This window comes from Dasypus novemcinctus, chromosome 13 (genome assembly GCF_030445035.2).
Source record: "Dasypus novemcinctus isolate mDasNov1 chromosome 13, mDasNov1.1.hap2, whole genome shotgun sequence".
NCBI lineage: Eukaryota > Metazoa > Chordata > Mammalia > Cingulata > Dasypodidae > Dasypus > Dasypus novemcinctus.
The window spans coordinates 30,872,887-30,898,338 of record NC_080685.1 but is presented as its reverse complement, the minus strand read 5'-3'; the positions used below and the strand labels follow the sequence as shown (position 1 = coordinate 30,898,338).

General features: G+C 40.3%; 1 protein-coding gene across 7 annotated transcripts in view; it reads left to right on the top strand.

Annotated features, from left to right (window-relative positions):
- The window catches only part of ASH1L (ASH1 like histone lysine methyltransferase), a 320,979-nt gene extending 295,824 nt beyond the window's left edge, over positions 1-25,155 (top strand). For all 7 annotated transcript variants that reach the window (XM_058309826.2, XM_058309824.2, XM_058309821.1 and 4 more), the window contains 13 exons: positions 6,808-6,965; positions 10,460-10,612; positions 11,753-11,807; positions 11,890-12,022; positions 13,365-13,613; positions 14,572-14,658; positions 15,633-15,723; positions 17,378-17,516; positions 17,632-17,804; positions 18,947-19,113; positions 20,655-20,695; positions 21,999-22,300; positions 22,674-25,155. In XM_058309826.2, the coding sequence (XP_058165809.1) occupies positions 6,808-6,965; positions 10,460-10,612; positions 11,753-11,807; positions 11,890-12,022; positions 13,365-13,613; positions 14,572-14,658; positions 15,633-15,723; positions 17,378-17,516; positions 17,632-17,804; positions 18,947-19,113; positions 20,655-20,695; positions 21,999-22,300; positions 22,674-22,765 (1,840 nt within the window). In that variant the 3' untranslated portion in view covers positions 22,766-25,155. The remainder of the gene's footprint in view (positions 1-6,807; positions 6,966-10,459; positions 10,613-11,752; positions 11,808-11,889; positions 12,023-13,364; positions 13,614-14,571; positions 14,659-15,632; positions 15,724-17,377; positions 17,517-17,631; positions 17,805-18,946; positions 19,114-20,654; positions 20,696-21,998; positions 22,301-22,673) is intronic.
- Positions 25,156-25,452: the final 297 nt, after the last annotated feature.

Genomic DNA, 25,452 nt, shown 5'->3' with positions numbered 1-25,452 from the left:
TGCCTATACCGTTTTACATTCCTACCAACCATAATTTATATTCTTATATCACAAATTTGGCTTTTTTTATATCTTGAAAACTGTATTTCAGTATTTTTGGTTACTTTGTTGACATATTGCTAGAGCAAAAAAAACGGTCTTCTCTGGTCATTTCTGCTCTTCTATGTTCAGATAAGATTTGTCCTCTCTCAGAAGTGAAATGAATAACTTCTATTTTTCAAATGTTCTTGGAACATATTCCATAGCCTCCCTTACAACACACTTGAATCTCTGAAAATGTTCATCCTTATTTATAATCTTACTGTAATTTTAGCCCCTTTCATCCTATTTCATTCTAAGTTACAGACATTTTAAACCAGTGGTTCTCAACCTTGCCTGCACATTATTATGGGGAGCTTTTTAAAAATACCATTGCTTAGGCCACATCCTAGGCAACTTAAACCAGAATTTACAGAGGTGGGATCCATATGGCAGTAGTTTTAAAGCTTCCCAGGTGATTATAATGTGCAGCCAAGTTCAGGAACTGTAAAAATTAGACTAATCTGCTTCATATTATTGGGGCCCGTATTTTGTGACTTATCCAAAGTAAATCTATTTTTATATATTCTAGGGTAAAAACCAAATGAAATCATTATTTGATTAGTGCCATTCAAGATATATGTAACTCATTTAAGTTAGAGATCCATGTGGAAGCATTTTACATAACAAAGTCTGCCAAGCCCATACTTCATGTTAGCATCTTCCTTTAGAATTTGTACAAATACTCCATAATGCAGCTCACTCTGCTTCAATAACCAAAAATTTTGCACCCAAGAGTGGTGTTTGACAGTGATTGTGAATAATATTGGGAAATGTCTTCATATTACGTGAAAAGAATCAAAACACAAAATTTAAAAACTCAGTATGGGAAGCTGATGTGGCTCAAGTAATAGAGCTTCCACCTACCATATGGGAGGAACTGGGTTCAGTCCCTTGGGCCTTCTGGTGAAAAAGAAGAGAAAACGTGCCTGCATGATGAGCCAGTGCCCACACAAATGAGTCATGCAGCAAAATGATAATGCATCAAAAGAGAGACAAGGGGAGAGTCAAGGGGAAGAAGTGCAACAGAAACTAGGAACTGAGGTGGTGTCATTGACAGGGAACCTCTCTCCCCATCAGAGGTCTCCAGGACTAAATCCTGGTGACTCCTAGAGGAGAGAAAATGAAAAGAGAAGACAACACAGACAGCAAAAACAGCAGGGTGGGAGGAGAGGGAGGGGGGGCAATAAATAAATAAATCTTTTTTAAAAAAGAATAGGTTAACATTTTTTTTAAAACTCAATTTTGGGAGAAAATGAATTAAAATAGATCTGAGTAGAAATTCATTAAATGTCATTATGGGACCCAGCAAGATTATGACACATCAAAAGAGAGACAAGGAAAGAAGGAGAAGGAACCAGCTAGATGGCGGCAGAGTAAGGAACTCCTAGAGTTAGCTCCTGCTACGGGGCAGTTAGCAAACACCCAGAGCTCTCTGGAGCTAGCTGAAGCACTTGTTTGAGGCTCCAGGAGGCTAGAAGAGCATCCTGCAATGTCCTTGGGGGAGTGGAAGGAGGAGACTGCCCGTCTGGAGAGAAGACTCGTAAGTAGAGTGCTCCACGCCCCAGAGGCCGATGCCCATCCTCCACTGGAGGCACAAGCCGCCTCCGGAGCTGTTCCGTGGCTGGAATTGAAAGCTCCACTTCCCCAAAATGGGGGAGGAAGAGACGGTTGGGCACCAATTTCAGCTATGATGAGGAAATTCAGTGGGCTACCGTATGATCCTGAGAACAGCGAAGGTTTGAGCCTGTCCAGGGCAGAAAGAGGCCAGGAGCCTCCATCTTAACTCCGCGGCTGGCACGAGGGGAAGTGGGGCAGACTGAGAATCCCGGTGCTGGTGGGGACCAGCTTCCCATCCAGATCATATTGCAGGTCTAGCCTAGGCCCCAGTGCCACCTCCAGCAGGGAGGAAGCTGCAGGGACCTGTGCCAGCCTCTCTGGGAAATTACTGGCCAAGCTGCAGAGGCCGGTGATTATCCTACTCTGGCAGCACAAGCGGCCCCAAGAGCTGCTCTGTGACGGGAATTGGAAGCTCCATTTCCCAGAAACGGGAGGAGGAGACAGTTGGCTGCCGATTTCAGCTACTGATTGGGAGACTTGACTGGCTAAGAAATAACCCTGAGAACAGCTGGGGTGAGAACCAGCCCCAGTCAGAAACAGGCCAGTAGCCACTATTCTGACTCCGCCCCCAGCCTGAGGGGAAGCCGGGCTGACAGTTTCTTTCATGCAGATCAGCCTCACCTCTGGCAGGGAGGAGGTTGAGAAGCCCTGCACCAGCCTGTACAGGTAACTGCAGGGAACTTTGGCTGGCATAGACTGAAAATCAGAAGTCTACCAGGGTAACTGTGGTCATCTTAGGGCCTGCACTGCATAGATTGCTACCCACACCTACAGCTCCATCCCTGCCCCAGGTAAGAGAGAAAGGGATGTGAAGCTTCATCAGTCTCTCTGGGCAACTACTGTCTAAGCCTGCATGCAGATTATTCACATAGCTATGATTCTTTCCCTACTCCTGACAAAGGAGAAAGTTGGAAGAAGCTTCATTGGTCCCTGGTGCAGTGAGGGCAGCTTGAGCCTCCACAGCTTACAGCACCAACTACATGTTTGGCTCCTACTGCATAACGAGCAAAGGAGAAAGGATGGGAAGCCCTAAACTAGAGAGAAAAACTGCACCCAGAAGAAATACTCTAATAAGCCAGATGCAAAGACACCAACAAAAAATTACAGTCCACACCAAGAAACAGGAAGCTATGACCCAGTTAAAGGAATAAGGTAAGCCTCCAGATGACATAAAGGAGTTGAGACAACTAATCATAGATGTTCAAACAAATTTCTTTAATAAATTCAATGAGATGGCTAAAGAGATTAAGGATATTAAGAAGACATTGGATGAGCACAGAGAAGAATTTGAAAGCATACATAGAAAAATAGCAGTTCTTATGGGAATGAAAGTTGCAATCAATGAAATTTAAAAAACATTGGAATCATATAATAGCAGATTTGAGGAGGCAGAAGAAAGGATTGGTGAGCTTGAAGAAATGGCCTCTGAAAGTGAACATACAAAAGAATAGATGAAGGAAAGAATGAAAAAAATTGAACAAGGTCTCAGGGAACTAAATGATAGCAAAAGGCATGCAGACATACATGTCATGGATGTCCCAGAAGGAGAAGAGAAGGGAAAAGGGGCAGAAGGAATATTTAAAGAAATAATGGTAGAAAATTTCCCAGCCCTATTGAAGGACATAGATATCCCTGTCCCAAAGCACAATGTATTCCCATCCAAAAAAAATCCAAATAGACCAACTCGAAGACGCATACTCATTAAATTGTCAAAGGCCAAAGACAGAGAATTCTGAGAGCCACAAGAGAAAAGCAATGCATAACATATAAGGGATATCCAATAAGATTAAATGCTGATTTCTCACCAGAAACCATGGAGGCAAGAAGGCAGTGGTCTGATATATTTAAGACACTACAAGAGAAAAACATTCCAGCCAAGAATCTTATATCCAGCAAGACTGTCTTTCAAAAATGAGGGCGAGATTAGAATATTCACAGATAAACAGAAACTGAGAGAATTTCTAAGCAAGAGACCAGATTTTCAGGAAGTACTAAAGGGTGTGCTAGAGCCTAAAAAGAAAAGACAGGAGAGAGGGGCCTGGAAGAGAGTCTAGAAATGAAGATTATATCAATAAAAGTAATTAAAAGTGTCAAAAGAGTGGTGAAAATAAACTATGATAGATAAAACTCAAATAGGAATAAACTTAACCAATGATGTAAAGCACTTATATTCAGAAAACTGCAACTCAATGTTAAACCAAAAAAAGCCCTAAATAACTGGAAGAATATTCCATGCTCATGGATTGGAAGACTAAATATCATTAAGATGTCAATTCTACTCAAATTGATATACAGATTCAATGCAATACCAATAAAAATTCCACCATCATTAAAGAAAAAATTGAAAACACAATCATTAAATTTATTTGGAAGGGTAAGGAGTCCTGAATAGACAGAAACATCATAAAAAGGAAAAGTGAACCCTCATCTCCAGACTTTAAATCATAATACCTACCTATAGTGGTAAAAACAACATGGTACTGGCCTAAAGACAGACACAATAGACCAATGGAACCAAATTTATGGTTCAGAAACAGACTATCACAGGTATGGTCAAGTGATTTTTTTTTCTTCTTCTTTATTTTCTTTTAAATGTTACATTCAAAAAACATGAGGTCCCCATATACCCCCCCACCCCACCCACACCACCCCTCCCACATCAACAAAGTCTTCCATCATTGTGGCATATCCACTGCACCTGGCGAATACATTCTGGAGAACCGCTACAGCTCATGGACAGTGGTCCACACTGTAGTCCACACTCTCCCCCAGTCCACCCAGTAGGCCATGACAGGACATACAATGTCCAGCATCCATCCCTGCAGCACCACCTAGGACAACTCCAAATCCTGAAAATGCCCCCACACCACATCTCTTCCTCCCTCTCCTGACCATCAGCAGCCACCGTGGCCACCCTTCCCACAAAACCACCACAACCCCTTCCCTTACTAATCACAATATTTCCCCAGCAGAACACCAGCAAGTCCACTTCAATCCTCCATCCAGTGGACCTGGAATGGCCATGTCTAGTTCCCCTCTACATCAAGAGGGGGTTTCGATTCCATATGGATAATGGATGCAATTCTCCTGCTTGCAGCTTGGCTCCCTGGTGTGGTGGTTGACCTTCCTCACCTCCTTGTCAGCTGGCCAGGGTAAGTCTAAGAAACCAGAGGGTAGGAGCTGCAAGTCTGCTGAGACCCAGGACCTGGCCATCACATGGACAGTTCAGAGATTCAGGTCTCCTGAGTATATACCAACCCAAACGCCAACCACAGGTCCGTTAAAGTAACAGAAGAAGCATGTGTAGAAAGGTTATATCTGAGTCCAACTCCATTACCCTCAGGAATATAAACTCCAAAGTAGGGCCAACTGACATGGCCCTGAACTCCAGAACCATCTGCCTTGGTCAAGTGATTTTTGACTAGCCTGTCAAACACACAGCTTGGACAGAACAATCCTTTCAACAAACGGTGCTGAAAGAATTGGACATCCATAGCTGAAAGAAGGAAAGAGGACCCCTATCTCACACTTTATCCAAAAACTAACTCAAAATGGATCAAAAACCTAAAAATAAAAGCAAGAACCATAAAACCTCTAGAAGAAATTATTGGAAAATATCTTCAAGACCTGGTGGTAGGTGGTGGATTCTTAAAGGAGATAAGAGAAGGACTGAGTGGACTACTGATGTTTAATGTATGTAGAAGTTTTGATTAGCTTTACTGTAAAATTGTGGAAATGTATATAGTGGATGGTAACACACAGTGAGTAACAGCTAGTTTATAAATGGGAATGTGACTGAAAATGGTAGTCTAGTTATATAAATGCCATTTGACAGAATGCTTGAGAATAATCTAGGAACTGGATAGCACAGTAAACCAAGAGGTGGGTGAGAATTGTGGTTGATGGTACAGATGCAAAAGTGTCCTTTGTTAGCTAGAACAAATGTATATCACTACCGCAGGGTGTTGGGAATGTGGAAAAGCATGGGAAAAATACAGCTGGAGTGACCTATGGACTGTGGTTAGTAGTAATAATATAATATTCTTGCATCTATGCGAAAGATGTACTGTGTTGATACTCAGGCAGTACGGAAATTGTGAGCCAAATGTACACTATGGACATGGCAATAATCAGATGATATTTTGTCTGTAGTAAATGACACAGCACATTGTGGTATGTTGATGGAGAGGTGTTGTTTGGAAATTCTGCACATGTGCATAATTGTTTTATAAGTTTACAACTTCTGTCATAAAAAAAATATTTAAAAAATAATAACAGGGTGGGTTGGGGGAAAAACACACCAAGTGTAAGATAAGAACTATGATTAGTAGTAAGATTTTGACAGTGTTCTTTCATAGTTTGTAACAAACGTCTCATGACAATGCAAGGTGTATTGGTGGAGGGTTGATGTATGGGACCCCTGTATGATATTATGCATGTTTGCTTTATAAGTTCACAACTATTATACATTTCTTGTTTATGTGTGTTTATGTATGAGTGATATATTTCAATAAATTAACAAAGAGAGAGAGAGACAAGGGGCGAGTCATGTTGAAGCACAGGAGAGACCAGGAACTGAGGTGGTGCAATTGACAGGGATCCTCTCTCCACATCACAGGTCTCCAGGATTGAATCCCAGTAAATCCCAGAGGAGAGAAAATGAGAAGAGAAGACAGCACAGCAAAAATAGCAGAGTGGGAGGAGGGGGAGGGGAAAAATAAATCTTTAAAAAAAAAAATGTCAGTATAGGTATTCTGTGAATACCATATTATGGATGATTTTTGTGCCATCTATTTTTCCGTAATTGTGTATAGTGTTGATCTTAATGTGGGCAAAATAATTGTTCCGTAATTTTAAAATAAGGCAAAATCTTATAGAAGAAATAATGAATGATATTTTTATCTTCTTAATGTATGCCCACCTAGTACAGTCAGTTTGGTCCCTAAGAACTGAAAAATAATGTTTTCCCATTTATGATTTTCTTTACAACACTCAGTTCACTGAGAAGTGTTCATTAATATCCTTTAACTGTAGCTTGCATAGAATAGCCATTTAATAAAGGCTTATTGAAAAAATGAATAAAGAAGCTCCCTTATTCCTTCCTTGCAGAAACTTTGTATTAAAGCATCATGTGTTCCTAGTCCGAAACTGGGAGAAGATTCGGCAGAAACAGGAGGAAGTAAAGCACACCAGTGACAATATTCACTCTGCATCATTATATACCCGTTGGAATGGCATCTGTCGAGATGACGGGAACATCAAGTCTGGTAAAAGCCTGGGAAACATTCCTATTGATTCCATAAGATTGTCCAAACGTGATTAGTTTAATTATTTAAAAAATCAGTCTATTTAATTTTTTTTTCTCCCCCCCCCCCCAGTTGTCTGTTCTCTGTGTCCATTTGCTACATGTTCTTCTTTGTCCACTTTTGTTGTCAGTGGCACCGGGAATCTGCGTTTCTTTTTGTTGCGTCAGCTCTCCGTGTATGCGGTACCATTCTCGGGCAAACTGAACTTTCTTTTGTGCTGGGCAGCTCTCCTTACGGGGTGCACTCCTTGTGCGTGGGGCTCCCCTATGCAGGGGGCACCCCTGCATGGCACGACACTCCTTGCGTGCATTAGCGCTGCGCGTGGGCCAGCTCCACACGGGTCAAGGAAGCCCCGGGGTTTGAACCGCGGACCTCCCATCTGGTAGGTGGACGCCCTATCCATTGGGCCAAGTCCACTTCCCAGATTGGTCTGTTTAAAGATTCCTTTTAGTCTGAACCATAATGTTAGGATCCAGACATAGGAGCGTCAAATGAATAAATATTAGCAATAATAATCTGTCTATCCCAGCCATTTAACTTCCCTGTTCCTCCTCTAGGGAATACAAAGAAACCCCCTTCCACCAGCCTCCCAGACATCATGCCCAGTGGTTCAAAGACTTAAAGCTTTCCCCACTAAAATCAGGAATGAGATAAGGATGCCTGCTTTCAATGTAATGTCCTGGAAGTTCTTGCCAATTTGAAGACTTTATTTTGCCCACATTAAGATCAACACTATACACAACTACCTTCAGCTTTCCTTTCCCTACCCTTCATGAGTGAGTAATGTTAATAACACTCCTGAGTTTAGATCTGTTACCCAGAACAATTAAAAGCAAAGGGATTGTCATGTCCAAGCATCCTTTTGAACTGAAAATTAAGTATTCGGAAAATCATGCTTTTCTTTTCTTTCCTTCTTTCCCTCAAAAAATAGAAGCATTCTCCCTGGTATATGATTTTGTATTTTAATTGGAAACTTTGGAAACTAGACAGATTCCCAGAAATTTTCCCAGGATCTTGTATCCTCTAAGTGAATTGATTGGCAGAGATTTTTTGAAATTATAACCCAAATTAATGTTTGGATATACTCATGGTGGCAACAATTGGGGACCACAGCAGGGGGGGTACTGGGTTCCTGGCCAGTGGTGCTCTGTCGTGGTCCCTAGGGGAGCAGCGACAGTCTCCCAGGTGCGGCGGCGGGGACTGGGAGGGAGTGAGGGTTCAGCGGTGAGCCCCTGATGCTAATGACTATGCTTGTGAGCTGATAAACCTAGAATAAGAGCAAGGCCTAGAGCAGCATTGTGCCTGGGAATTTCCTCCTGTCAGCCTTCATGTTGCTCAAGTGTGGCCAGTCTCGAAGCCAAGCTCAGCATGTAAATGCAGTGCCTTCCCCCCAGCGTGGGACATGACACCCGGGGATGAGCCTCCCTGGCAACGAGGGACCACTATCAACTACCAACTGATGATGCAAATGGAAAATGACCTTATACGGAAGGTTCAATGCGGATCAGCAGAATATCCATGTCTACATAAAATAACATGACTTTAAAATGCTGTTTGACCTAAAGTAAGGGGGAAATGGAGGGGAGAAATGAGTTTATATGGCTACGAGTTTCTAGAAAAGAGTCTGGAGGCTGGCAGAAGGATTGCCCTCATGCACAACTGAGCAGAGTCAGAGAGACAGATAAAGCAGATACAACCCCCAGATATTGGTTCCTTTGAGGGCTAAAGAGACCCATGGGAGTTATGGTTATGGCCGATGGGGTTAACTACCAGGGCAGATGGCCCCTCTTTGGAAATGGTGTTTATGTGTGATGAATCTGGACTCAGATGGGATCTCCCTTCATAAGACTTTCATGCTAATGTGCTGGAGGTGCAGTTAATGTTGGGGTTTAAGATATATTTGGGGGATTTGAATCTCTGGACTGACAATGTGATGGCCAGGTCCTGAGCCTCAACGGACTCCAGCACCTACAATCTGATCTATTGGACTTACCACACTCAGCTAAGATGGAGTTGAAGAAGGACAACCACCACACCATGGAGCCTAGAGTGAATACAACTGAAAATGGGAGGATTGCATCCAGCATCCATGTGGAATCTGAGCCTCCTCTTGACATAGAGGTGCAATGGACACGACCAATCCAATGTCCACATAGAGGAGGTGGCATTGGATTGGGAAAAGTGGACGTGGTGGACGATGGGTATGGGGAGGGGCGGGAGGAGATGAGAGGTGGAGGCTTCTTTGGGACATGGAGCTGCCCTGGGTGGTGCTTCAGGGGTAATCGCCGGATGTTGTGAATCCTCGCAGGGCCCACTGGATGGAATGGGGGAGAGTGTGGCCCGTGATGTGGACCATTGTCTATGGGGTGCAGAGGTGCCCAAAGATGTACTTGCCAGGTCCAGTGGATGTGTCGTGATGATGGGAACGGGTGTTGTTGGGGGGGGGAGGGGGGTGGGGTTGAATGGGACCTCACGTGTATATTTTTAATGTAATATTATTACAAGGTCAATTAAAAAAAAAAAAAGGTTAGAAAAAAAATTATAACCCAAATACTTCAAATATTCTGTTAGTAATAATTATATTTATTTAGTATTTACTGTGTGTCAGGCGCTGAGCTAATCACATTAAAAAGCATTATCTGGGAAGCGGACTTGGCCCAATGGATAGGGTGTCCGCCTACCACATGGGAGGTCCGGGGTTCAAACCCCGGGCCTCCTTGACCCGTGTGGAGCTGGCCCATGCGCAGCGCTGATGTGCACAAGGAGTACCATGCCACGCAGGGGTGTCCCCCGTGTAGGGGAGCCCCAAGCGCAAGGAGTACGCCCTGTAATGAGAGCCGCCCAGTGCGAAAGAAAGTGCAGCCTGCCCAGGAATGGTGCTACATACACGGAGAGCTGACACAACAAGATGACGCAACAAAAAGAAACACAGATTCCTGGTGCCACTGATAAGGATAGAAGTGGTCACAGAAGAACACACAGCGAATGGATACAGAGAACAGACACCTGGAGGGTGGGGAAATGAATGAATGAATGAATGAATGAATGAATGAATGAGGCATTATCTCAGTCTGCACAGGTACCTCATAAAGGAAGTATATTATCATTATTCCCATTTTACAGTTATGAAACTGACACAGGTTAAGTAACTTGCCCAGGGCCACACGGCTAATAAGTAGTGAAGCCAGAATTTAAATGAAAATAAACTAATTTTGAAACCCACACTTTGACCTATTACACTGTATAGCCTTGGCCATTAAGCTAATAGTTGAGATCTCTCTTAACTTGCAGCATTTTTCTGTCTGGTAAACTCTAGTTAAGGAGAACTCCATATCCACTAATTTATGTAATTACTTCAAAAGAAATACAATGCAAACAGCAGCAATTCATGGGAGAAGAGAAGACCATAGAGAGTTCCTCTTTTCCTGAAACCAGTTTTCACTTTATTCTTCCAGATGTCTTTATGACCCAGTTCTCTGCCCTGCAAACAGCTCGATCTGTTCGAACAAGACGGTTGGCAGCTGCAGAAGAAAACATTGAAGTGGCTCGAGCAGCCCGCCTAGCCCAGATCTTCAAAGAGATTTGTGATGGTATCATCTCTTACAAAGGTGACCATGACTGTCCCAAATTCATTCTTCTTACTGTTTTTTAAGTTTTAATTGTATCACCTACCCATACCTGAGACATCCAAAAACAAGTAACAGTTTAGAAAAGGAATTTAGGAATTCTCTAGGCTGATTACAGTGTTCTGAGATTACTGTTTTAAATCCCTGAATCCTCAGGTCAAATCTCATTACACTGGTCAAATTTTTGTCTTGTATTAGAATTCTACCATAGTAACTACTGTATTTAGAAATCACATTTTTAAACAATAGGATAGAAAGCTGATGCAGGTCTCTGTCTTAGGTATAATTTCTCTGGATGAAGAAATGAATTAGCAAATTAAGAAAAGATTATGGGGAGTGGATGTAGCTCAGTGGTGAGTGCCTGCTTCCCATGTCCGAGGACCTGAGTTCAATCCCTGTTACCTCCTAAAAAAAGAAAAGAAGGAAGAAAAAATTATGATGTATTGCATCAATTAGCCTTTTCTGATTGACAACTGTAAAAATCTAGTAAGTGCTTTCTTCAGAAAAATGCATATGCAGATTTTTGCATATATTTTGAAAAGTTCACAGACCCTAAGAACGTCTATATTAAGGAAAAGGAGATAAATTTCCAAGGAAACTTCCATTTACTTTAAAAGAATGTTCATGCAAATACCTTTATCCCACTCCTTTCTTCTTCCAAGACATGTCTTTTAGGTGTGTGTTGTAAATTCACAGTACTGAATTATTCATATCTGGAATTTAATTGAATCCAAACTTACAGAATAACATTAACTGTGGGACTTTAATGAGAACTAGAAATAATTTTTTGGTCAGGAAGATCTTTTTTGCTGTAATAAGATTTGTTGATCAGGAATTTGCCCTAAGCAGCCCAGCTACCACAGTGAGTGCCCATCCTTTCTTCACAGAAAGTTCTCATCCAACTAACATTTGCTACATTAAAAAATATATACTATATATCATATGCCAGGCAATCTTGAAGATATTTTCTGATCCTGTCTTTAACTACCCACATTTCTGAAAACTCCTTGGATATATTTCTAACTTTTAATTTTGGGGATTCTACTTTTTCAATTAGGAATTAATGTTTGCCTCCCTTGTACCTGATATATTATTTTTAATAAACCTTATATCCTTTTGCAGATTCTTCCCGGCAAGCACTGGCAGCTCCCCTGTTGAACCTCCCCCCAAAGAAAAAGTAGGTTCACTTTTGTGAGAATCATCTGAGTTTTAGAAAAGTACTAAGTACACTAGATTGACACCTTGGCTTTTTGTTCCAGGAATGCTGATTATTATGAAAAGATCTCTGACCCCCTGGATCTTATCACCATTGAGAAGCAGATCCTCACTGGTTATTATAAGACAGTGGAAGCTTTTGATGCTGACATGCTCAAGGTCTTTAGGAATGCTGAGGTACTTTTCACTGACTTCAAACACAGATGTAATCTTGAATGACATTACAACAACAGATACAGGCCATTATATATCTTGCCATAACCTACAGAGTCAAATTGGGAGAGAGTATAAACTACAGTGTAAACTATAATCCATGCTGAGTGGCAGTGCTCCAAAATGTGTTTATCAATTGCAACGAGTGTACTACACTTATGAAAGATGTCGCTAATGTGGGAAAATGTAGGTCGTGTGGGGAGTGGGGCCTATGGGAATCCCCAAGTATTCTCTGTAACATTTATGTAATCAAAGTATCTTTTGAAAAATAAAAAAAAGGTGGGAAAAATATATACATATAACATACACACAATAAAAAAAAATACAGTTGTAAGAAGTTTGTCCTGAGAGAATCATTCTAGAATTTTAAGATTTTAACCCTCTTCTATCAACCTTCATGTTTCCAGTTGGGAAAAGCTGACATTTTTATTGAGAACCCTTGGAATGTGTTACAGTATACTAAATACAGTAGAATCCTTATGATCAAAAAATTCATATGACTAGAATGGAAGGTTAATTCAGACCCTCAGAAAAAGCAATTTTTGTAAAAATCTAATTTAGTATTGAACCTCTGTATTTATATTTTACAGACATTTTATTATATTTTTGGCGTATGTGCAGTTTCTGTTAAGATAATACATATGAAATACACAAAAATATAGGTAGATAAATAGAAATATATCAAGGATGGAATCAAGGGATATTATGTTAATATGTTGTGAAGTTCATTGAAAAGAATGTGGTCTTGAATTAAAGAAGAAGATGGAATATTGCATGATGCATGAAAAGCAGGAGATTATCGGTGATTTGGAATACTTTGGAGAGGTATTTGAAAGGCAAGAGAGGCTATTAGCTAAAAGAAGAAATGAAAGAGAAAAACAGACAAGAATTAAAGCAGTCTTAAGTTATAACATGCTTGCTTTCTACTGAAACCCCAATTTCCACATATATTCAAAGCTTGTAGTTCTTTCTCTGATATATACAAGACAAAAGTAAACAGAGTATCTACACATTATGCTTGTGATATTAATTCATATTCTGCGGTCGCTGTGTATTTAATATATAGGACAGGTAGACCTGTGGTGAGAATTAAATGACAGAGCAATAAAATAGATAGGAAAATTATATAGATTTTAATTTCAATTCATTTTAGTTAAGTTGTTATTGACTGCCTGTCATTATATTTGATGCTATTGAAAATCTCTTAAAGAATTAAATAGAGTAAAGAAAACCATAACACCTTTTCAGATATTTTTAAGCAAAATAGAGAAGACCAAATGTGATTTCACTCTTCTGCTTTCTTCAGAAATATTACGGGCGTAAATCCCCAGTTGGGAGAGATGTTTGCCGTCTGCGAAAGGCCTATTACAATGCCCGGCATGAGGCATCAGCCCAAATTGATGAGATCGTGGGAGAGACAGCAAGTGAGGCAGATAGCAGTGAGACCTCAATCTCTGAAAAGGAGAATGGGCATGAGAAGGATGATGATGTTATCCGCTGTATCTGTGGCCTCTACAAGGACGAAGGCCTCATGATTCAGTGTGACAAATGCATGGTAAGGGAGAGTCAGGAGGTGAAGCTGAAGTCTGGCTCTGATGACCATGGTGACTATAATTAAGAAACAAGCCTCTTGACTCTTTTGACTTGGCTTGACAGGCTTTTTATGATCTGTAACTCAGCCTGTCCCTCCCTCACTATTCACCATATTGTCTTCCACCACCCCCTCTCCTTTTTTTTAGGAGATACCAGGGACTGAACCCAGGACTGCATACATAAGAAGCAGGTGCTCAACCACTTGAGCTGCATCTGCTCCCGTTCCCCTTTTCCTAATTTCCTTCTCATTCTGTCCTTCTCTTCTTTTTCTACCTCTCATTCATTCTATCCATTTACCACTATACACTTCTTATCTCATCTGGGTCACTGAGAATGATAATATTTCAGATAGTGCTTTACCTTGAAAAACGTTAGAGATAGTACACTGTTGATAACATTAATACAGATAGAGCACAACATATAAATACATTTATGAAGGCTTCTAATAGAATAGCCAAGAACTTAAGCCTTAGTATCCCCACTTAACACATCTGAACTTGGTTACCTTATATGTAAAATGGGGCTAAGTAGTCCACAGGATTGTTGGGAAGATAAAATTTGTCAAGGGTAAGTGAAAACAGTTTGTAAGAGTACAGCCTTTCACAGTAGCTATATTACTTACAAGTAATGGATTGGTACTATATTCCTTTGTCCTTCTATTCTCTCTCCCTCTCCCCATTTTATTTGTGCAGTTCTATACATTATGAACCAATCTTTATACGTGCACATACAGATAAGACATTTTCGGGTCACCATTCTTTTTCCCCCTATTTTACATTTATCTCTAATTTGTCAGTCATCCACGTGAGCCTTCATATTTTCCTTCACCCTTTGCTATTACTAATTTTTAAATTTTGATTCCTAGCCCCCAGGACTTCTTTCGTACCCCTAAGATCCCCTAACAGCACCTTTTTTCTCAGGTATGGCAGCACTGTGACTGTATGGGGGTGAACTCAGATGTGGAGCACTACCTTTGTGAGCAGTGTGACCCAAGGCCTGTGGACAGGGTAAGCTGCCTCTGATAATACTCTCTGGTCTATAGGTAGGAGATGTAGGAGATGTAGAATATGCTGTCTTATCTTCCCTGTGCCTGCTGCACAGAATATCCTTTGGTAAGTTGCTCAGCCTCTCTGGGCTTCATTTTCTTAAACTTAATGAGAGTAATAATTCTGACCTTCCTTTTCTCAGGAGTGTAGTCAAAGGGAAAATTAAGTACTTTCAAATCTATGGAAGGAAAGGTACTATATAAAATAAGGTTTTTATAAATACTGTCAACTATCCATAAAAGAAGTAGCTTATAAAATCGAAAACTCGAGTACTCTAAATATCATGTATGTTAAATAGTGTTTAATAGTGAAAAGAGCACTAGACTCAGTAAACTGAGGTTAGTCTTATAGCTACTTTACAGATGAATTAACAATCTTAGAGAAGGTAGGTGATCTGCCCAAGTTATTAAGTGGGTTCTTGTCTTGGCACTACCATATTTATTTATGTGATTTTGGGCAAATTATTTCTATAAAAGGTGGCATTTACTCAGTATTTAATAGTGGTGCTGTTGTTATTTGTTGGGTAGTTCTTTGTTGTTAGGGACACAATGCACAATGTTTGGCTTCCCTGGCTACTAAATGCCAGCAGCATCCTCCAGTCATCCAGTCATTGCCATAATCATTGTCACCCTTCATACATTTTCAGATGTTCCCTGGATGGCACACAGCAGCCACACAGTGCAGCCATCATAGAACATAGTTTGGAATAGTTAGTCTGTCAGTTTTATCATACTCTACTTTCACTATTCTTTCCAGGTTTAAAAACTCTAGTTGGCTGTAATCTTTTTTTATATTTGTGGTTCATTGAATGACTAAATAGTGAGTCTTGATTGGTTGGGAAGTCTAGGTTTTAGTTCTTTTCTTCTCTTGAATAGAGCTAGGTAGGGTGAATATAGAGTTTCAGCCCTGATCCATTGGCTTTCTGCTCTTATCAGGAGGTACCCATGATCCCTCGGCCCCACTATGCCCAAGCTGGCTGTGTCTACTTCATCTGTTTGCTCCGAGATGACTTGCTACTTCGTCAAGGTGCGTACACAGGAGCTAACCCTGCTTGTCAAAGCTGACCTTTCTGAATAGTTGGAGGTATCAACTGTCTGTGTGATAGTCTTTGTCACCATATAGCCCTTAATAGCAACAGAATGTAGGTTTTTATAGCCTATAGTCATGTCTTACATAATTTGAAGAGATGGGGTGTTAAAAAGCTAAATTTTGGGGGTTTTTTAAATCAATTTTATTGATACATATGAATTAATCCATCCAAAATGTACATTCATTAATATTTGGTATAATCACGTAGTTGTACATTCATCACTTCAATCATTATTAGAGCATTTTCATTATTCCAATAATAATAATAATAATAGACAAAATAAGCCCTAACCCTAAATAATCACCTCTCAATCTCTCTATACTTCCTCTGCCATATATAATTGCTATTGTTTCTATCTTTCCAGTTTATTTGTATTTCTGTTTTGTATAAATGGAATCAAATAATATATAGTATCTTTTATATAGTATCTAGTTTCTTTCACTTAGTATATTTTTTTACCCTTAATGGAAGATTATTAATATATTACTATACACTACTGTCAGTATTTTGTGTTGGTTGTATTTTTGCCTGATATTAACATCTTGTACCATTAACATATATTTGTTAAGTTTCAAAGAAAAACAGTCTTATACAGGCAGTATTATTCATAATCATATTTCACATGAGGTTTCACTATACTATACAGTCTCATGTTACATTTTTTCGATTTCCTTCTGGTGATATAATATCTGCTTCCTACATAACCTTAGACTTTCCCTTTCACTCACTGTCATAGCCATCTATTAACACACTAGTTACAAACACTATGATGTGCTTTCAGTATTTCTATTTATTTCCAAAGATTTACAAACAACCTTTCTACCAATTTTGCACAGATTAAACCTCAGCTTTCCATTCTCTAACTTCATTCTATTTTCTGTTGACCTGTATTCTAGTTATTAACGCCATTAATTTACATGGTATTTAAGTTCATAATAGCACAGTCATACAGCATTTGTCCTTTTGTGTCTGGCTTGCTTCACTCAACATAATGTCCTCCAGTCTCATGTGTGTTGGCATAGGCTTCACGACTTCATTTCTTGTTACAACTGCATAGTATTCCATGATATGCATATACCACAATTTGTTTATCCATTCATCGGTTGATGGACACCTTGGTAAATTCTATCTTTTGGTGTTGTAAATAACACCGCTATGGACGTTGGTGTGCAGACGTCTGTTTGTGTCAATGCTTTCAGTTCTTCGGGGTATATACCTAGTAGTGGTATTGCTGGGTCACATGGCTAATCTATATTCAGTTTCCTTAGGAACTGCCAAACAGTTATCCATAGTGGCTGTATCATTCTACATTGCCACCAACAGTGGATAAGCATTCCTATCTCTCCACATCCTCTCCAAGATAATTTTAAGATTAGGAAAGATGTATAAGGAATTTAAGAGATTGAAGACCTCGCTCATGTCATTCTCAGTCTGAAATTAGTTACCATCATTAGACAGCTGGTTTTAACAGTATTTATATGTCTTAAATTGTAAGTTCCTGCTATGTAGATCTTGGATCACACAAATGAATCCCTAACAGAATTTATAGAAAAATAATTTAGCCCCCTTCTGTGTTCTGTGCCTTCCTAGGTGACTGTGTGTATCTGATGAGGGATAGTCGGCGCACCCTTGACGGCCACCCAGTCCGTCAGTCCTATCGACTATTATCTCACATTAACCGAGATAAACTTGACATCTTCCGTATCGAGAAGCTCTGGAAGAATGAAAAGTATGTGTTGAGGTTCTGTCTCATTCTTCAACTCTGCAGTAGTTGACAGAGCTGAATATTACCATATTCTTGCTACATCAACTAAACCTTTCTCTTCTCTTTTTTCCTTTTTCAGAGAGGAACGGTTTGCCTTTGGTCACCATTATTTCCGTCCTCATGAAACACACCATTCTCCATCCCGTCGGTTCTATCACAATGAACTATTTCGGGTGCCTCTCTATGAGATCATTCCCTTGGAGGCTGTAGTGGGGACCTGCTGTGTGTTGGACCTTTATACATACTGTAAAGGTAACCTGTGCTATTTAAGAAATGACCCGTTTATTGCTCTACTTTTTTTTTTTTTTGGAGGTACCATGATAATGAACCCAGGACCTCATACATGGGAAGCAGGCACTCAACCACCAAGCTACATCTGCTCCACTCTTGCTCTATTTTGATAAAGAATTCTCCAAAGCTAGCTATGAAGTTTCAGAATACTATATTATTTTTCCTTCCTTTTAGCTCATGCTCAGTACTTAATAAATGTTCATTATAATTTTTTCTTTAAATTAGTTAACATTTTTAAATAACTGTTGTGCACGTAGCACTCTATTAGGATTTGTCAGGAAATATGTTTCTTCACCACTCATTCCAAAATCCTGAAGACCATCATAAACTCTGTACATTTTTTTAAATTAATTTTTTATAAAAGTCATCGTTAACAGCGCAGGCTATGGAATCAGATCATCTAATTTCAAATTTAAACTTCACCATTTTTACCTATATGCTCTTGAGCAAGTTACGTAACCTGTCAATTTTCCTACTAAAAATAGGAATTAGCGTCTATCTTAGAGAGCTTTGTAAAGATTAAATGATAGTCTATGAAAGCACATAGCCCAATTTGTGATTCCCAGTAAAAGCTCCATGTCTATTAGTTGTCATTATTAGCAAATAGAGTTTAATAGCCTAGCTCTTCGTCTTAGTTTCTTAACAAGAGTCCAGAAGACTACATATCCCCTTCAAAAGATTGACAGACTGCTTGGAGCTATGTGACACTGATGATTCCTTTCCCCATTTAAAATGTTTTCTTTTCCTAGATTGCTTTCCGCCTTTATACTTCCATTCTTTTTCATAACTACTCCAAAATATGCTCTTTTTCCCTCAGGATGTTTTTCCTGTAGTAATCAAATAATCTCCACTTCTGATTTGTTTTCATTTTTATGTATGCCCTTCTACTCTTACATTACCTTTTTCCTTTTTTGACCCTAGTATCTGGGAATTTCTCCTTTCTTTGCAACCACTAAATTCTCAGTTGTTTGTTTTGTCCCTCAAAATAGCTACAATGTTTCCCTCTTTTGCTTCTAAAGCAACACTAGCTGCTTTTCCTGGGCAGCTCAGGATGTGAGGAAAGGGGAAGTAGGAGGGTTCTTTAACAGTGTTTGGACTCATAGGGCGACCCAAAGGAGTGAAAGAGCAAGATGTGTACATCTGTGATTATCGGCTTGACAAGTCAGCACACCTGTTTTACAAGATCCACCGGAACCGCTATCCTGTCTGCACCAAACCCTATGCCTTTGATCACTTCCCCAAGAAGCTCACTCCCAAAAGAGATTTCTCAGTAAGTATCCCTGCTCTCTTAGCAGTATTTGTTAGGAAAATCTGTTCTCATATATGGAACTCACAGAATCAGAATCTTTCATTGTTGTTGTTGAGGTACCAGGGCCAGGGATGGAACCTGGGACCTGGTATGTGGGAAGCCAGTGCTCAATCACTGAGCCATATTGGCTCCTCTGAGTTGGTTTTTTCATTTGTTTGCTTGTTTTTGTTTTTAGGAGGGACCAGGAACTGAACCTGGGAACTCCCATGTGAGAAGCAGGCACTTAACCACTTGAGCCACATCCACTCCCAGAATCAGAATCTTAAGTGGCTCCCTGCTTTTTCATCCTGTTTCCATCCCAAACCATGGAAATCTTTGTTTCTCTCTGAGACATATTATACAGCATAAATACCTTTATTCTGCATTTCCTTACATGGGTTTTCTCTCAAGAAATTATCAATTATTTTGTTTTACATTGATGAAAGTTTTCCTCTTTTTTTCCCCTCTTACCTTTCCTCAGTCTTTGCCCATGAGGCCACATCTGTTGTTTTTTGTTCTCTTTCATTTTGTTTTTCACATCCACAATTTTGAGAAGTAGAAGAATATGGCAAGAACCCCAAGAAACCTTTAGTGAAAACAATTCAGTGCTTTTGCTTTTTCTTTTTCTCCCTAGATTAAAACTATAAAATATAATCATACAAAATTTGGAAAAGTATAGGAAATAGTAAGAAAAAATTTGTATATTCTACCCAGAAAATAACCACATTCAACATTTGGTTGTATTCATTTTCAGCCTTTCTCTGTTTGTTCTTTCAAATCAGTGAAAATATACTCTCCCAACCACTGATCTTATTCTCCATCACTATAGTTTTATCTTTTCGATGAGATCATATGTATGGAATCATACCATAAAATATACACACCGCCAATTATTTTATGCCATTCACCATTCCATAAAGATTTTGATCACCTATCTCTATTTGCTGTAATGAAACCCTGGTCAGAGCTCTTCATTCTTGGGTCTTCCTTTAGTGGGCCTGTCAAGAGGCCAGAATAAACCTTTATGTTCCTTTTTTTTCTTCTTTTTTTTTTTTCCAGGGGAAGGTGGGTTGGTGGGATTTCTCCAAACAGTGTTTTGTCTTCTCTCTTCCCACCACCAGGTCCCTTGCTCTTAGCTAGACTTCTGTTTTGCTCACTCTGTCAGCAGTGGATTGCTCACTGATTAGTTTTGAAACCCTAATCTTAACTATTTAAAAGGTAGGATGGGACAGAGAAGATTGTGAACTTATCCCTTCTACTATCACTCTTGGATTACAAAATGCTAATAACCACTGTGACCAACAAATTGATAGAAGTACTTCTGACCTTAAACCTTAAAACACAATCCCTCCCAGTCCCCGGGGGAAAAAAAAAAAAAAGCTTGTAAGGGCTTTACCCCTCTTTTTTTCTGCCTTTTCCTCTTTATCTCCCTTCCTCCCCACTTCCCTTATCCTGACCATCTGATCTAGCTTTGCAATCTTCTGCAATATGCATACTTACCTCTCCATTTTTCTTTTCTGCAGCCTCATTATGTCCCAGACAACTACAAGAGGAACGGAGGGCGGTAAGTCCCTGAGGATTTAAGGGATTTGATGATCCTAAGGGATTGACCAAGGGCTTGAAAGGGAGCACAAGAAAAGCTTGAAATGGGGCTGGGTGGGTAGGTGGTAGCCTACTAATTCTCTGAGACAGTAGCCCAGTGTAGTATCAACACTAGCATGAAGGAACATGACTTTGATAGGTGTGGTCTCAATAATGGGCCTTGGGAAGCGGACTAGGCCCAGTGGTTAGGGTGTCCGTCTACCACAAGGGAGGTCCGCGGTTCAAACCCCGGGCCTCCTTGACCCGTGTGGAGCTGGCCCATTCGCAGTGCTGATGCACGCAAGGAGTGCCCTGCCATGCAGGGGTATCCCCCGCGTAGGGGAACCCCACGCGCAAGGAGTGCGCCCCCTAAGGAGAGCCGCCCAGCGTGAAAGAAAGTGCAGCCTACCTAAGAATGGCGCCATTCACACGGAGAGCTGACACAACAAGATGACACAACAAAAAAAGAAACACAGATTCCCCTGCCACTGACAACAACAGAAGCGGACAAAGAAGACAACACGGCAAATAGACACAGAGAACAGACAGTTGGGGGTGGGGGGAAGGGGAGAGAAATAAATAAGTCTTTAAATAATAATAATAATAATAATAATAATAATAATAATAATGGGCCTTAAGTGGATCAGAGTGGGGAGACTTGCAGGGAAGTAGAGATTGAGAAGGAAAAGAGACTTTGGAACAGAACTCCAGACAGATTGAGAACAGTCTCTGTTTTTAGTCATCCTCAAGCTTTCCCTGTTACCCCAGAGCACATCAGCTGTCTAGGAACAAAAGTAAATAGAAGTACACGATTTTGGCTGAGCAAGGAACATTTTCATTTGGGTTCATACTTTTTATTTTTACTTGTTTGTACATTAGAAGGATATTCGTGGAGAAGGAGCCCAGGAGACTTTTCTTCAGTTTCCTTATCTGTCACATGGTGTCATAACTGCTTTACCTACATCGGTGGCTTACCATAATGGAAAACATACTAGACAGTAGATGTGAAAAGGAATTTGGGAAAATGAAAAACTCCATTTAAATACTTATTATTATGGTTGGGTTATTGGTATCAAATGGTTATCCCATAATTCTTTGTATTCATGGAGCAAAGAGTTAGAAAACTAAGCAATTTTACCAGCCCTGATATATTTTGTGGTCTCTTATCTCATTTGTGCTTCAGACTCCAGGATCTCCTGGAGTCCTGGGACCTCTACCCTTCATTCCCCTTCCATCCCCAAGGGCCCTGCTCAGCCTTGCCCTAAATTCAGATATCCTTCTGGCAGATCATCCTGGAAGTCCGAGCGCTCAAAGCCACCCCTAAAAGACCTGGGCCAGGAGGATGATGCTCTGCCCTTGATTGAAGAGGTTCTGGCCAATCAGGAACAAGCAGCCAATGAGATGCCCAGCCTGGAGGAAGCAGAACGGGAGAGGGCAACTGCAGAAGCCAGTGAGGGTGAAAAGAAACCAGAGGAAAGCAGTCAAGAGCCCCAACCAGCCTGTACCCCTGAGGAACGACGGCACACCCAACGGGAGCGACTTAACCAGATCTTGCTCAACCTCCTTGAAAAAATCCCTGGGAAAAATGGTAAGGAGGACCAGGTTCATATCTAGGGTTTAATGTAAATGGGAAATAAGTCAGTTGGGAATGAAGAAGAACAGCTTCTGATTATTAGCCCAGAATGTAAAATCTTCTAAAAAAAAAAAAAAAACAGCTTTTGTTATAGCTTGGGAATGAAACTGTATCTTGAAAGAGTTTGCAGTGAAACATAATTGTAAGTCATATCTTGGAAGGTGAGAGGATCTCCTTCCCTAGAGAACAGTGCTAGGGCTGAAGGCAGCTTAAATTGCTTATAGGTCGAAAATAGAATAATCAAACTCTTATGATCTCCTTAAAGCATGAGTCTGAAAAAAGAAATGGGAGTGTGGTATTTGATGAGCTTCCATGGTTCTCTTTTCAGCCATAGACGTGACCTACTTGCTGGAGGAAGGATCGGGCAGGAAACTGCGAAGACGTACTTTGTTTATCCCAGAAAACAGCTTTCGGAAATGAACCTCAAAAAAATGAGAACCTCAAGCATCTGGGATCCAGTAGAGCTAGTCAGTCCTGCCTCCTGCTCTCTGGGTACGACAGGGGTGGGAAGGGTCCGTCCAGTCAAGGGGAATGGGGCCATGCCGTTGACATTAGGTACTTAATAAATCTTGGAGCTGATGGAGAGGAAGAGGAAGGGAAATCTGTCCAGGACAGTTCATTTTAATTTATTTTCCTCTCCATTGCTTCGCCCTGAGGGTTAATAATGTGGGGAGGAGGAGCACACTGGGGGTGATCAGAGCCTTCTGGTACTTTGCAACACTTGCCCCTCCCTCTAGCTTGGGTTTTCCTGTGCCATCCTCTGTTCCTACAGGCACTGCTAAGAAGCTGCTTTCCATACCCCCCAGGTATAACTCAGAATCCAAAGGGATGGGGCTAGGATCCCCACCCCTACCCCATCTGTTCTCTGTAAGCTCCTAGAGCTACCCCAGCCACTGAAAACAGAAACAATATCTGGGGCTTCTATCCAAATCCCTGACTAGGAAAGTTTCTCTCTCCTTTCTTGCCCAACCAGATCAAAGTAAAATGTGAGTTGACAACTCAAAGCACTTGTAACTGCTGCTTCTCTCCCTACCTCTACTCCCCAAAAAGGGATCATTGGCTAGGGAGGGCCCCCATGGGGTCAGAAGGGCACAGTACTTCTTGTAATTATTTTTTATTTGTTCTACCCTTCATAACCTGCAGAACATTTTTTTTAATGGGAAGGCCAGGCCCCCGCCAGCACACTTGCTGTGTTTGATGCGCTGTGGTTCTTGTATGTCTGCTGTGCTGTGCGATTGGAGAGTCATTTCAAAATAAAAACATTTAAAAACCTATGTAAGAAAGAGCTCTAACCCCCCCCAACAAAAGTCACTACATAAACTGTTGAATAGTATTCACCTATCAGAGTATTTGTCCTGAGTGTAGATTATCAACTGAAAACACTACTTTTATGTTCTTAACTGTATAGTTTTCAATGTCCATCTCTTAAAGAGACAGTGCGTTCTCCCCAACCTAGTCACGTCTTCCCTCCACCCTCTTGAGTGACTTCTTTGTCAGGAGGGATATTCAGGGTATCTCCCTCCTCCTCATTCTCTTGGCCAGAAGTTACCAGATTGTGCTGTCTCTTTACAAACAAAATTTTAAAAGCTCTGCTTTGTTGTCTTCTCAGACATACATACGCATATACTTTTAGATGTTCTTATAAGAGAAAAGATGGTTTTTAAATGTGCCAAGTCGTGTGTGTGTATGTGTATACACACACACACACACACACATATATATATCTCTCCTGCGTGATTGGTAAGCAATACAATAGTAAACATGTCCCCATTACGTTTTTCCTAACATTGGACCAACGCTGTCCTAATTGTACATTTCCCTTATGATGACGACACTCTGACTTGTTTAGGTAGAAAACATTAACCACCTTCCATTCCATTGAATCTTTTTTTTCTTTTATATCCTTTCTGTGTCAATCTTGAGGAAAACAAAACAAAACAAAACAAAAGCGACAGGGGATACCAAAGATCCCCTTGAGCAGAGAAAAAGCAGAATAAATATTTTATTAAAGAAAAAAGAGAATTAAGAAAATAGTTTGGAGTATTTTCTTACTGTAGAGAAGCACTGTACATTATTAAGAGACCTGGGTATAAGATACTCATGTGTGGAGTTGGAAAAATCGCATGTCCAAGCCCGTTTGAGTTGTTTCTTTTGGTTTTCATTGCAGGGAGAGGGTGGGAGGGAGGTGGGAATAGGGGCACTTTGGGGGTCTCCTTTTAGTCAAAAGCAGGAAAATGACAAGAAAGAGAAGATTAAAATTCAATGTTTCCTTTAATAGTGTTAAACACTAAAATTTTAAAAAAGACAAAAAAGAAAGAAAAAAACTTTGTAAAATGTGAGAACAGAAGCAAAAGACACTACGCTCTGTCATTTTATCTTTCTTTTGTTGAAAGACTAAAAACTGAAATGTTTTTTAGACAATCAAATGTTAGGTAAGTGCAAAAACTTGTTTTTTCTTACTGGTGTAGAAATTAATGCCTTTTTTTATTTTTTGGTTATTTTATAATAATGAAATAAAAAGAAACCCCCAGCTGCCAGGCGGGTTTTGGTGTTTGAAATGCGGGGCAAAGCACTACATCACTGCAAATAGATTCAGAGTTAGTCTGCATGTCTGTAGGCTGTGTGATTGCGGAAAATATAAATGCTGCTAATATATTTCCTTTTTACAAAAGCATATCTAAATAGATGATTGTTTTGATGTTAATCTTTGTAAATTATGTATTACCAATTTTAACATTGGATGTAATTGCATAAAAAGCTTGCATCTCAATCCTTGAAAGTCTAGTATTAAATGGAAAAATGTTTCCTAACTGTGCAGTGGTGAGCTTGCTTTTTTCCCGTTTCCTACCCTCCATTTATCTTCCAGGTCCTGTTTCTAAAGGGATCTTCTAAAACCATCCATATCATCAGCATCCTGGACCCCATGCAAGTATGTTCACCGATGTTGACTTCCAGGATAAAGCCACTTCCTTAGTCTTAGGATCATTCTAGTCTCAGGCCAGCCTAAAGCAATCAGCCTCATAATCACCCACATCAAATGTCAGTTGTTTCTCATGCACCACACTAGTCTACACTCTATCCCTTGCACAAACGTGCATTTTCTCATT